The sequence below is a fragment of the Dermacentor silvarum genome, chromosome 4 (genome assembly GCF_013339745.2).
Source record: "Dermacentor silvarum isolate Dsil-2018 chromosome 4, BIME_Dsil_1.4, whole genome shotgun sequence".
NCBI lineage: Eukaryota > Metazoa > Arthropoda > Arachnida > Ixodida > Ixodidae > Dermacentor > Dermacentor silvarum.
Genome location: NC_051157.2, coordinates 17,817,931 through 17,830,497, shown reverse-complemented (window position 1 = coordinate 17,830,497; position 12,567 = coordinate 17,817,931). Strand labels below are relative to the sequence as shown.

The 12,567-nt window shown below is 47.2% G+C and overlaps 1 protein-coding gene across 1 annotated transcript in view; it reads left to right on the top strand.

Annotated features, from left to right (window-relative positions):
* LOC119449550 (uncharacterized) overlaps positions 1–12,567 on the top strand; it is a 39,482-nt gene that overhangs the window by 24,387 nt on the left and 2,528 nt on the right. Inside the window, exons 4-5 of the mRNA XM_037712742.2 lie at positions 1,828–3,144; positions 5,865–6,097. Of these exons, the coding sequence (XP_037568670.1) occupies positions 1,828–3,144; positions 5,865–6,022 (1,475 nt within the window). The 3' untranslated portion in view covers positions 6,023–6,097. The remainder of the gene's footprint in view (positions 1–1,827; positions 3,145–5,864; positions 6,098–12,567) is intronic.

The window sequence follows — 12,567 nt, the reverse complement described above, 5'->3', positions numbered from 1 at the left end:
ACTGTGTGCCTTGTGCGAGACAAACTGTTTGTATACCCCCCCCCCCCCCCCCCCCCCCCGCTTTCAGTAACCACTGCCCCAACCCTCCTTTCTTCACGAGCAAACCACCTTTCGCAGCTCTAGCCGAAGTGTCGCGATCCATATCCTCTTTATGGTAGGCAATCAGCGCAGAAGCGATAGGAACTATACGGAAGAATCAAAATTAAACGCAGCGCTGTGTCCTTGTCCGTTTCTTTGTTCCTGCGATTTTTGTGACTTCTAGATGAGCTGTTCGCCTGGCGGGGACCCCCTATTTCAACTCCCCATAGAGAGTATGCCATGACCTAATCCATATGACGTTGTGCGCGGTCACGCCAAAACCGTAAACCACGATGATCTTCAAGAAGGTCACGCCGCGGCACTGCTCCGGGTACAAGCGACAGAACAAAGATGGATGGACACGACTTGTACTGCAACAACTTGCGTAATTGGAGCAATTTCAGCAATTAAGTCAGCTATTAACGCCGGCGTTCAATCTACGAGGCAATGTGTAAGGCTATAGCTATACACATAACGCTACTAATGCTAGCATTGCAGCTGCATTTTATTACCTGGTAACGGGTTCGATCTTCCAAGATGGCATTTTAGGACATGTTGTTTTATACTGAATTAAAACAGCCCGCTAGGCTGATTTTTTTTTTTTTTGCACAAAATAAGCCCACTGAAAAAAAAATCACGAAGCCATATAGGTGTATGTGTAAGAGCAGCTATGTAGCACATTTATGATATGTGTATAAATTTTGTCTAGTTTTTATATATGCATGCAACAGTAGCACAACATTAAGGTAGTTAAAGCGGCCAAAGGTAAGTTAAATTCTGATTTGCCCATAACGTAGAAGGCGTTTCTGCGTTAAGATTCCTTGCCTCCTTATTCAAATACAATTATACAGAAATGTTCTCGTTGGGCAGCCGCTTCGTCGATTTCAACGGAAATTGTTGCATTTAAACGATAAAGCTAAATTTCACCAATTGGGAGCGTAAGTATTATTTAGGCACACTCATTTTTTAATTGCATAGTTAGTCGGAAATCTCTCTCCTTTGCGGGTGTGTGTGCACTGACTCTTTTTATCTTCCTGTCCTTCCCTTCCTCCAGCATAGGGTAGATAATAGGGCGCCACCTTCATTAGTCTACTTGCGTTTCGTTTTCTTCACTATCTTTCTCTCGCCGGAAATCAGCAAATTTCGTGAAATCGAAGCATCATGTTTACGGCCTCATAACTCCGGAAGCTAAAAGACATTGACATTTTGTAAATTACAACTGTCACGAGAGACCTAAGAAGACAAAACATATATTGCATATGAGCCTGGAAGATGCCATTGTGTTGTAAACGAGTCTTTTGCTAAACGCACTTAAACAATGCGTATTACGTTGGGTGGTTTGTAAATTAAAATTGTAGATTTCATCTTTCACAAATTGTAGATTTTAAGATTTCATAGATTACATCTTGTATATCCAAGCTGCGCCGTCAATAGTGACATGAATGTAAATTACCCTTGTGCTTGATACTCTTTACCTCATTGCGTGTAGTTGATTTAGAACGTTAGCTAAATGACATCATCTCTTCGCGTTACAAGCGCACGTGCACAAGGCTCAAAGGTCATCCATATATCATGTATTCCGCTCAATCTCGCTTACACATTGGCACCAGAATGGTGACTATGCCTGATAATGTTACGTGAAGAATGAGGTGCCACGCGTTTTCGTTCAGGAATAACGGCTGATGGACGCGCTTTGTAGACGGAAGGCAAAACCTACGCGTCTGTCGTTTGCACGTTCCTGCTGTCCAGGTCTGGGACTGGGCCCCATCGAATGGCGGAGCCAGATGCTGATCAAGAAGTGCTTCAAGAAGGACCGCATCCTCGCCCTAGGGGTGGCTTCCCTAGGCGTCACACTCGCTGGCATCGTGTTCCCGTGGCTTGTGCATCACCTGTTACGCGAGTACACCACGCCCGGCGCCTGCCTACTGTTGGGCGCCGTCACCCTGAACGGCTGCATCGGAACACTGCTTCAAAAGCTAACCGCGCCGCCGAGTGCCACTTCCTGCGGTCGCGGTGTGCTTCCCTCGGTGGCAGCCGTCGAGAACGGCAACGTCGAGATGCGAGTCGTGCGCAAACGCTACAGCGTGACGATCGACGAAAATCCACAGCAGGCCGGCTCGCGTCCCAGGCTTAGCAGCAAACGGGACCGCGGATCTGCCCCCGAAGGACTCGACCGCGCTGCCGGCGGCACAAATTCGTACCAGAAGCTCAGATCTGTGAGCAGCAGCAACATTCCTGCGGAGAAGGCCGACCAAAAGCCGTCGGACTCGATCAGGGACGGCTTCGGCCTGCACCAGCTCGCCGACGGAGGTGCCTTTTCGCAGGAGACCATCTACGAGGACTGCCAGTCGGACTTCGACCCTTGCGAACTGGAGGGCCTTCCCACGTTCAAGCGACGCAGACTCCTAACGGAGGGTTCGGAGACGTACCTCTCCTGTTATTCCGTCCTGGATCCGACGTTATACGACGTAGTCGAGACGAAAGACACCGGTGAAGTTACCATCCACAGGCGGTCGGTTTCGTCGGAGAGCATCGTGATCGTTCCTGTGCAGGCCAAATTTCAGGGACCGCTGAAAGAACGACTGCGCGTGTTCTTCCAGCCAGCCTCGGTGCTTCTGAAAAACGGCATGTTTTACATCTGTGGCCTTAGCTTCGTGATATTGTACGTCATCAACGTCGTCTACAACAGCACCGTGTTGGACTTCGCCGTGGACAAAGGAGTGAGCCCCGATTCTGCCGTGTCTCTGATCAGCGTCTTCTCGGTGGCCGACCTCGTCGCCCGGCTCGCGACTTCGGCGCTCATGAACCGCGAGCTCGGCTCCAAGAAGATTCTCATGATCTGGATTCAGGCCTCCAGCGGTGTCCTCATGCTGGCCGCGCCCTACCTGGTTGGCTACACGGCCGCGCTGGTCGCGGCGCTTTTGCTGGGCGCCAACCTGGGATCTCTGTACGTGTTGTACATCATCATCTTCGAGGACTACATCGGACTGCATCTCATTCCGTGGGCCTTCGGCATCTACGGCATCGCTGTGTCTTTGCTGGGCCTGCTGATGGTAGCCGTCATAAGTGAGTATCGCGAATACTTGCTACTGCATACAGTTCGTCACCACTCTATGGCGTGTTACTTTTATTTTTTGTTTATTGAGTTAACAGAACTTTTACAGAGTCGATGGCACGCAGCAGAATTCTACTCCTTTAGCTGGACTGCTCTAAAGGGCGGACATTTTTTGCACGAGAAGACGAACTCCACAATTGATTAATTATCAGAATTTCACTAATTTAACTCTAAACTAATTACTTGACGGCACATGTTGCAATTTACGAATTGTAGTCGGGCAGTTCGCAAGGCATATCCGCTGGGTCTTAGCCGATCGCTGCCTCAGTTTCAGTGTACACTGATCGCTAAACAAGAGCAAGCCGACGCGCTGAACGATACGTGTGGACAGATACATTTAATCTCGATATTATTTTTTCGTCGCCTCGGTATCGAGGAAGACTTGACGTCGGAAAGCTGGATAGGCTGGCCTGGTGCGTGTCTCGGGCCGGATTTTTCACTTTGGAGGAAGGCGACTTGGGGATGATGGCGACTGGAGACATAGTAAATGAGACGGGATATGGTGACAAGTTTATGAAGAAATATTTATGCGATAAGCAACTTCGCCCACTTTTATTGACAGGAATCGTATCAAAAGCGTCATGACGTCTGCGAATGACCGTCGCTAAAGCAGTGCGGTTGGAGACGTCATTTTTCGTGTACGTAGTCGATCGACAATTCATGCTTTCCCCAGAGTTTGAGTGCGCAAGAACATCGTGAAACTAAATATAACGTGTCTTTGCGTAGTAACTGCGCTAGACGTTTCTGTTACAAATGACAATCTTTCAGCGCAAATATTTAGTTGGCCGAGCAGCCATTTTGAAGGTCTCCATGTTCAAAGTGCTGCCCCAGTGGCCGTTGCTAGAACGCAGTGGTTTCCACGGCCATGCGTCTCCCGTAGTTGCACCTTTTACATGGAATGCGCTTGTAGTTCGTGCCATTCTGCCCTGCCTCGCTTTGAGCCTCGCTAATGAAGAGCTTAGAATTTATGGGCGCACATGTAAAACTTGATTTTTCTTTTTCCCCACGTTAACTTCCATTTTTAGTGGAAACTTGTTAGCGTAAGCGGAGGATACTTATTGCGTTTTAATGTCATGTGACGGTTGTACACTTGCGTCTTGAATGTCTGAATATACGATACTGTTCATTTTAGTTTACAAGGTTGTCATTTTATCTCTTTATGCCGTTTTTTCCCTCTCCATGTTCCTCTTAGTTGACAGTTCTGTTTTACTATGTTTTCGCACTACTTTGACTAAACAGTTTACAACCAACAGGAGCAATGACGTTTACTTTGAGTACACTCGTGGCATTCATGCGTGCGATTATGGGCATTGGCAACTGCGAGTGCGTGCTCGTTAAATAATCTTTTCCTATTTCGTCTCCGATGCTTTGAGAATTATATTCTATATCTCTGCATTTGTTCAAACGTAGTTAAACGTTCAGACACCGCTGGGTCGAGGCATCCGAGCTAATGGAACCACCACGGTTGTTCACCAACCAGTCATACTCGCTTCGAAACATAATTATGCTATAATGAGCCCAAGTTTCAACCCTGTCAAAAAAAAACAAGAAAAAGAAAGAAGAAAAATAAAGGAAAGAGGTCACAAAAGCTACTGATGACTCGTCGTAAGAACGCGTCAAGAGGAAGCTTTAGCTCGGAGCCAACTCCGATGCCGACTATTCAAATACATGTAAAAAGCATAAATCCTTTTATGAGACAACCCCTGGATTGATTTGAATAACATTTGTTGCATTTCTGAGAAAAAGTTAAATTCTAGTGGTTGTAGGAAGCAAAATTTTTATTTAGGCCCTTTACTTTTTTACAAAAATTGCCAGACATAGGTAAGCTTTAAAAAAAATCACGAAGTTGACAAATTCGTAACTTTCCACCAAAAACATAAGTCTCAGTTCTGTAAACTGCACCTGTTAGAGCGTTTAAAGCGGACAAATTTGATATATTAATTTACAACGTGCGTAAATGTCATACAATCTTTACAAGGGTTTTGCAAAAGTCCTACTCACATATTAATTTTGCATAATGGTGTACAATACAACACCAGTATTGGCCGCTTTAGATGTATTATTACGCACAAATACATAATTGTGATACCATTTTTCATTGATGAGTTACAATGTCGTAAAGTTGATAGTCTCGTTTTCTGGAGTTTTGCGATTTTCAACCATATTGATTTAAAAAATAATCTCTTCAATAAAAATCAGTTTCCTAGGCTCACTAGATTCTAGTTTTTTTTTTTTTTTTTTTTTTAACGGGACAAACCTCATCAAATCCGGTGCAGTGGTTGCCTAGAAAAACGCTTTCTCCATTCCCACGCGCAACCACTTTTTGTCTAAGGTGACAGTTCTCTAGTGCACACATCTAAAGATGGATTTAGTGGCACACGCGCTTTGGTCAACTTGAGTGAAGGGGAAATTGAAGTTTCAGATAGCGCGAACGATTTGTCGCTCTCGTATAATTCAATGCAACGTTTTTCTGAGCTGCGACAATCTGAATTAATACGTCAAACTGAGTTATTTCGTTTGCTAAAAAATGCGGTCAAGATTTTTTAGTTGCACAAACGCCCGAAAAAAATAAAACAATACATTTATGAAAACAGCCCGTTAATGTATTTTTTTTTTGTTTTGTTTTAAGTCCGTAATATCCTCTCGTTCTCCTTAAACAATTTGTTCGCAGGTTATTGTCGCGACATTCTCATGTCGTACGACACCTTCTTTCAAGTTATGGGTCTCCTCTGTCTGCTGAACGTCTTCTTCTGGGCGTTTGCTGAACCATTCTTCAAGAAACAGAGAATAAGCGCACGCAAGGCCCAAGAAAACAGCCGTCCACAATAACATCGTCATCAAGGCACCTTCTGCAGCAACTTCATCTACTGTCCATCAAACAGCGGCATGGCACATGATTCCACGGTAAGCATCGTTTGTTTCTTTTGAAGAACATAAACATAATTAGAGATCGTGCGCAATAATGTATTACTATCAACACATACAACGGTAAGTTTACGGTGGCACTATTTGCTGGTTTCAATAAGCATTATTTACTGCATGAAAAGTACGCATAAGTAATTAGAACGCATCAACCAGCCGTATAATTCAGATCCCAAGTGTTTTTTGCTCGTTCTTCCACTTCTTCGCATCAGATTAATACAGGGCTAGGAATTGCGAAGCGGCGCTACAAGTAAGATCGCATGAGTTGCTGTCGTTGGCCGACAATACCACAGCTTCAACGAAGGACGCATAAGCACGGTCACGGGGCTCGTACATACACTGCGAGGGATAAACAGTTTCGGGAACGTCGCTGCCACTCTCCGAGTTGGGCGCGTCACCTTCAGCGCAGGCGTACCGCTGCAGTTCAGTTTCAATAAAAGGAACAATCTGGTCGCAGTTTTCAGATGGGAACACGGGGTCCACAGATGCGCCAGCCGCGTCTTCGGGTCCTGCCTCCGAGCAAAATGAAAGGTGTTCGCGCAGACACACATCGCTGACATCGGTGCAGTATCCGCTTGTGTCGCGGCTTGCATCCGTCCCTGAGACATTGTGCAGTGCGAAGGTATTGAAGGTGTCGTCCCGCTGCAACACGTAGCCCGTTGGTGACACGTAGGTTGTATCGGACTGAACACGTTCAGAATTCCCTGAGTACTGTGTTGGCATGGCGTTACCGCTCACGGCTCGGGAAGAGACGTACTCATCATCCGGGTAGCCAGCGTCACTTATAAACGGCGTCTGTTGCAAAGATGAGGGTGAATACGCTGACGCCATTGAAGAGTAAGCTTTCGATGACTCACTCCGAGGCGCCATCGAGATTCGCTTTTGCTTCCTGTTCCTGCTCGGAACTCTGTAGCGGGATGCGTCGTGGAACTTGTGCAACTGCCTCTGAACGTACCGCTTCAAGTTGATTTTGGCTTTCGACTTGACAGGCCTGTCCAGCGCAGCCCGGACGGTTTCAGTGGCACGAAGCACAAACGCAAGCAGATCCTCGTCCGGCGCTGTAGAGCTTTGATCGCCAGCGGTCCCTTCCATCGAAATTCGTACGTGGAGTTGGCCGAACAAACTACGTTTAAACCCCGAGCTTGGAGTTCTCTCCGTGACCTCTACGGGCTTCCAGGTTGGCTACAGAAAGAACTCCGCCAGCCCTGTTGCGCTCACGGTATCTACCCATGCGCACGCCACGGATCAACTGAATGAGTCTTTTCGCCAACACCCTCGTTCTCACCCACAGGCTTTGGCGATAACGATGTTTGCACTATACTTTGTACAGCCATTCCGCAATGTCGGGTCGGGTTCTGCTTGCCGAATGTACGTTTCCTCTCCAGTCGGCGTGGCGTCACCTAAGAGGACGGCGGTGCGTCATGCTGCGCGACGCTTCGTGGGCGTTTGCTGGCTTTTCATTTCGTACGTAAAGCACTCTTGGCCTTTGTTGTCGCATTGCAGAGGACGTCGGGCACAGGTACTCATTCTCTCCGATAACGGCCGCGATGGAAACGTCGTCGGTGACTTCAAAGGACGCCATGCTACTTAAACGCCTCCTTTCGGTCCCAGCCGCTCCAAAAGCACACTAATGACTTGTTGCCGCACTTACAGCGGTGATACTGGCGAGGACTGAGCAATTAGATGCCTCTGATTAAGTGACGCGTGGGCAGAGTTTTGCACACTCGCGCGAACCAAGCAACGCATTTTTCGACAACTCATAGAAGATTGCAAACGTCAATCGGATCGCCTTTACGAACATCTTGTATGCGCATATTTGCTGATGATAGTATTATTTACCATCCAACTTACAACATTAGTGACCATCTCGCCCTTTAACAGGATCTTGAACGTATTGGTGAGTGGTGTAAGACCTGGTTAATGAGATTAAACGTTTCCAAGTGCAGACTAATCACCTTTAGCCGTAAACTCCATAACTCTAACGGCCTATATAAAATTGGTAACAACATTGTGGAACGTACTAAGCAGTACAAGTACCTAGGCACCAACCTTACCCCGAATCTTTCTTGGTCCGCACATATCACTTCCATCTGTGCTAATACATCAAGGTCATTAGGTTATCTACGCAGTAACCTGTATAATTCTCCCTTCAGTGTACATAAACAGGCTTGTCTCGCTTTAATTCGTCCTCAACTTGAGTTCGCCTTCTCAATTTGGTCCCCGTATCAACAATATCTGATCAACATGTTCGAAGCCATTCAGAACAGAGCCAGACGGTTCAATACGCGTAATTGCAGATACCCGTCCAGCATAACACAAATTAAGCAAGACCTTTCACTTGAACCACTAATTACTCGTCGTGACATCGTTCTTTTATCACTATTTCACCAATTAATTCGCACCAGTATGCCGTTCTCTGTACACCTAAACCTCGCTCATCGAACATCACGCAGACTGCATAAAAACTTTAGCTCAACGAGCGTGTACGGTGATACTGACGAATTTAACTTATCGGCTCTTCCGTGAGTTATACGTTTGTGGAATGACCTTCCGGATAACCTTGCATCAGAGCGAGAACACGCAAAGTTTCGCGATAATCTTTAAAAAATATATATGCTCCAAAATCTGTTTCAAATTTGTCACTTTCATCATGCATTGCCCTTGCCTATAGCACTGTTGCCGATATGTACATCTTTTTTTCGTTTCTTCATTTTTTCTTTATTTTTTTTTTTACGTGAAGACGATCTTTTGTCAGTTGTCTTCATTCTCCGTAGCACTGTTGCCGCTGAGTTAGAACTTTTTTTGAACGTTGTTGCGTTTTCATTTTTGTTTTTTCAACTTTGAATGCCATTGTTACTCCCTTGCTTTTAGAGTGTCTCTTGTTAATTTCTTGGGTTCATTCGCATCATTCTGCACTAATCAGTGTTGTACTTTGTTAAGATGTTATTGTACTTTAATCTTTATGTATCTATTTACTGTACTGGCCCCCTTACACAATGCCCCACGAGGGCTCTGTAAGGTACTTATAAATAAATAAATTTACGAGTACAGACAGATGATGACGGCATCAAGAAATGATTTTCCTCTTCTTTTTTTTTTCTTTTTGTAGCATAGCCCTTGCTTAATATATCGAGCAAGTATTGAGCGCGTTGAAACGTTCCCACAGCAAGAGGCGCTATTCATTCGCGTGACACAGTCGCAGTCATAGTCCAGAATTTAGGCATTATAACTAGCGCTGAAGAGACTAACTCTGCACAGACATTTATCAGACTAAGATGGAGAGAGGACCCAATGCTATATATGCCTCACAAAATGTATTCAAGTCTAACATTGTATCGCATGTCCTTCGCTGCAGTCTTCTCTCGGGGCCGTCAGAGCGCTAGTTACAGTGTCTCGATCCCGAAATGGGCACCAACTAGCCCAGCATTCTTCTTTACAGACATGCACAATCAACAGTGTATGCTGTTTCCACTGGAAGCCTGCTTCATGCCACAACGATACAATTACTATTTCGTTGCGCACGGTCCGGCGGCTTAATTATCCGCACCGACGACAGCAGGGTGCGGCTTCCAGTGTGCTGTATGTCACCTTCGCGATATGTAAATATCCTCCGTATTCTCAGACGATCCTCCACTCAACACTCCTCCTCGACTCGAGAAATCTGATAGCAGCGCCACCCCTTGAAAGAAGTGGCCACTGTGCTGGAATGACAGTCCATGGCAATTCTTGAGAAACGTAGCGTCTGCTTCAGTCGAAGGGCGGCGCTGTGCTCAATTCAGTGGAGTGGAGAATATCGTCTGAGAATATGGAGGTTAAGGCCCTCACTTAATTTTTCCGTGACCTGGCTCTTTCAGGGCAAACAACGAAAATGTAATTGTATTTAGATTCTTTCGTACAGGTGTGAATATGGACACTTAAAGGGACACACTACCTGTGCTTTCCACAGAAGAGAGAGATAATTATACATCATCAGAACGTGCACTAAGAACTTAACCAGTGCACAGCCAGACAGTCATTCACGTAGCGATGTCCGCCGCTATAAGCGCACCTGTCGCGCCATCTTGCTCCCTTGTTGTTTTCTAATGCTTGCGCCGACTGCTTAATGGCTCGAGACGAGAAGCGCTGACATAAACTGCACAAAGTATGAAACAGCGACAACGCAAAGATAACTGAACGACGACGGTGAGTCAAGCGGAAGCGGGCGCCAGCAAGAACTCCTTCGCAGGGCAAACTTCGGGAGTGACATAAAGGGCGTTACTATCTGACTACCCCACTAAAACAGCAAAAGTGCGCGTAGCGTTCCGTGACAGCACCGGAATTCCGTTCTCACGTCGCTCGCCCAGTACGAGCAACTTAATCCGTGTTACAGAGGCCATGCAGCGCGACGAAACATACAAGTGCTGACGTTGTCGCTTCTTCGCGCAAGAATGTATAATGCTGACTTTCGCATGTTCCATGCCGCTGAAAGAACGCATCAGTTAGACCACTCTTCCAAACACTTCCGTATCACAACGGTCTCGAACACGCGCTGTCTTGTCAGCGTGTGGTGCTTCTTGCAGCGTATTACCAAGCGACTCTCTCTTTTTTCTTTGTTTTCTCTCTCTCTTTTGTTTCGTGTGCTGCTTCGACGGGTGCGTTGTCATGCGCGCCCGGCTTGGCGGTTGAGACGCTAACGGCTGCACAAACGGCCCCTGTTATATTGCGATGTTCTGGAAAGCCTGTCAACACATCGCAATAATGCGTTCTTTCACAACTTAAAAACAAACAAAGAAAGAGAAAAGAAGGAAAAAACGTTGCAAGTATCAAACACAACGGGATAATTAGGTTCGTGAAGTTGTGTCTTATGTACGCTCACAGCAATATCGACCAAGCGCGTTCGAGCTTAGCGAGCCGCAGGGCCGCGTCAGCCGTCGCCTCGCGTAATCCAACTCAGCCTCCAAATGGCACCGAGCGCTACGCCGCAAGAAAGTCCCAGTTAACGAAGACAGGCTTACTTGCTTCCGGTGACACCAAACACTGCTCAAGCTCCCGGTTCCGGGCGGCACGAGAAGCAAGAGAGGCTCCCGAGACAAGGGCGGAGATATTTAAAAGGCACGTCGCTGCGGTAGGATGGCTCCCCGCGACACGCCGCTAAGGGAAAAGTGTCCCTGCGGCAATGCGACGTACAATCTCCGTCAGCTTGAGCCTCCGTTGAGTGCGGACCGGCGTAGTACGACCACCGCACACTAGGCATTTGAGGTGGTGTGGGACAAGGTAAAAAAAAGTAATAACGAATAATAAACAAACACATAATAAAAAATAAACGGTGAAAAAAGAAGTAGGCAAATAGAGCGCTATATGCACCGCTCTAAAATTCGCGTTCGGAAAAGGAGCAATACAAGGTACACGCTACAAGGTAAAGGTACACGTAACAGGTCGGCGGGCGAGAGGAAAGCGCGTACGCACATGGTGCTGTCCCGGAGAGTAGAGGTTCTGGGTAGGAAAAGCTGCATATTTCTGCAGCCCTTATAGGGAGCACGGCGCAGCATCTGAGGGGAGGGGAATGGGGCGGAGAAAGAAGGGAACGGTGGGAGAAGGGGGGAAAGGAGGTGCTCGCTCTGCCGGTCGCGCTGCTGTGGCCGGAAGTGCGAGGGCGCGATTCCCAGCAACAAAGGGTTAGTAGTAACTGCCCACTGGCCTTTCGTGGGCGAAGCGGGAGGTGAGTGACAGCCCGGTCGCCGCTTCGTCCAGTCGCGGGTGTAAAAGGGAGAGGCGAGGGACGGCAGGACAGGTGAACGTTCTCACAAAGGCGACCGGGCGCACCTCTATCCCCATAAAGGAAGTAAAGGCACGCTCAGCTGTTGTGTTCAAAAGGAACAGGAGACTGCTGTGTCTATAGTCGCAACTATTCAATTAAAGAAGGAATGTATGCCTCAAAAGATCACGTACCCGAGCGTTTGATAGATTGGTGGAGCTGTCAGTGAGAAAGAAAAGAAAGAAATTCAAGGGCGCTTAGGTGTCCCTGCGTGTATGAATGCGAAAGCATTGCGACTTCTCCGATGACGTGTTGGCCTCGTTCGCGTTCTTACATGGACGTAGCCGGGCGCAGCTACTGACTGAGAAGGTTCGTCCGTCGGAGCGCACGACAGAACTCACCGGAATCACCGCACCGACTGGCAGCGCCGCGACGCGCGGCGCTATACTACATATAGACCGTCCACACAGTTGCTGCTTCCCGGCAACTGCAGCTTATGCAACCGTAACCTTTACTGTGAAGCGCTTGCGGCGAACGCTATGCGCGAAAGCGAGCTTTGTGGTTCATTGTTTCCCCCGCACGGCCGGCGCCATCGCTGCCGTAGATGATGATGATGATGATTTATTGGCATCCCCTTTGAAACGGGGCGGCGACAAATAGTCACCTAGCCTGCTTGATTTAATCAGGTATACTATACATGTTCTTTATCCTAGCATTT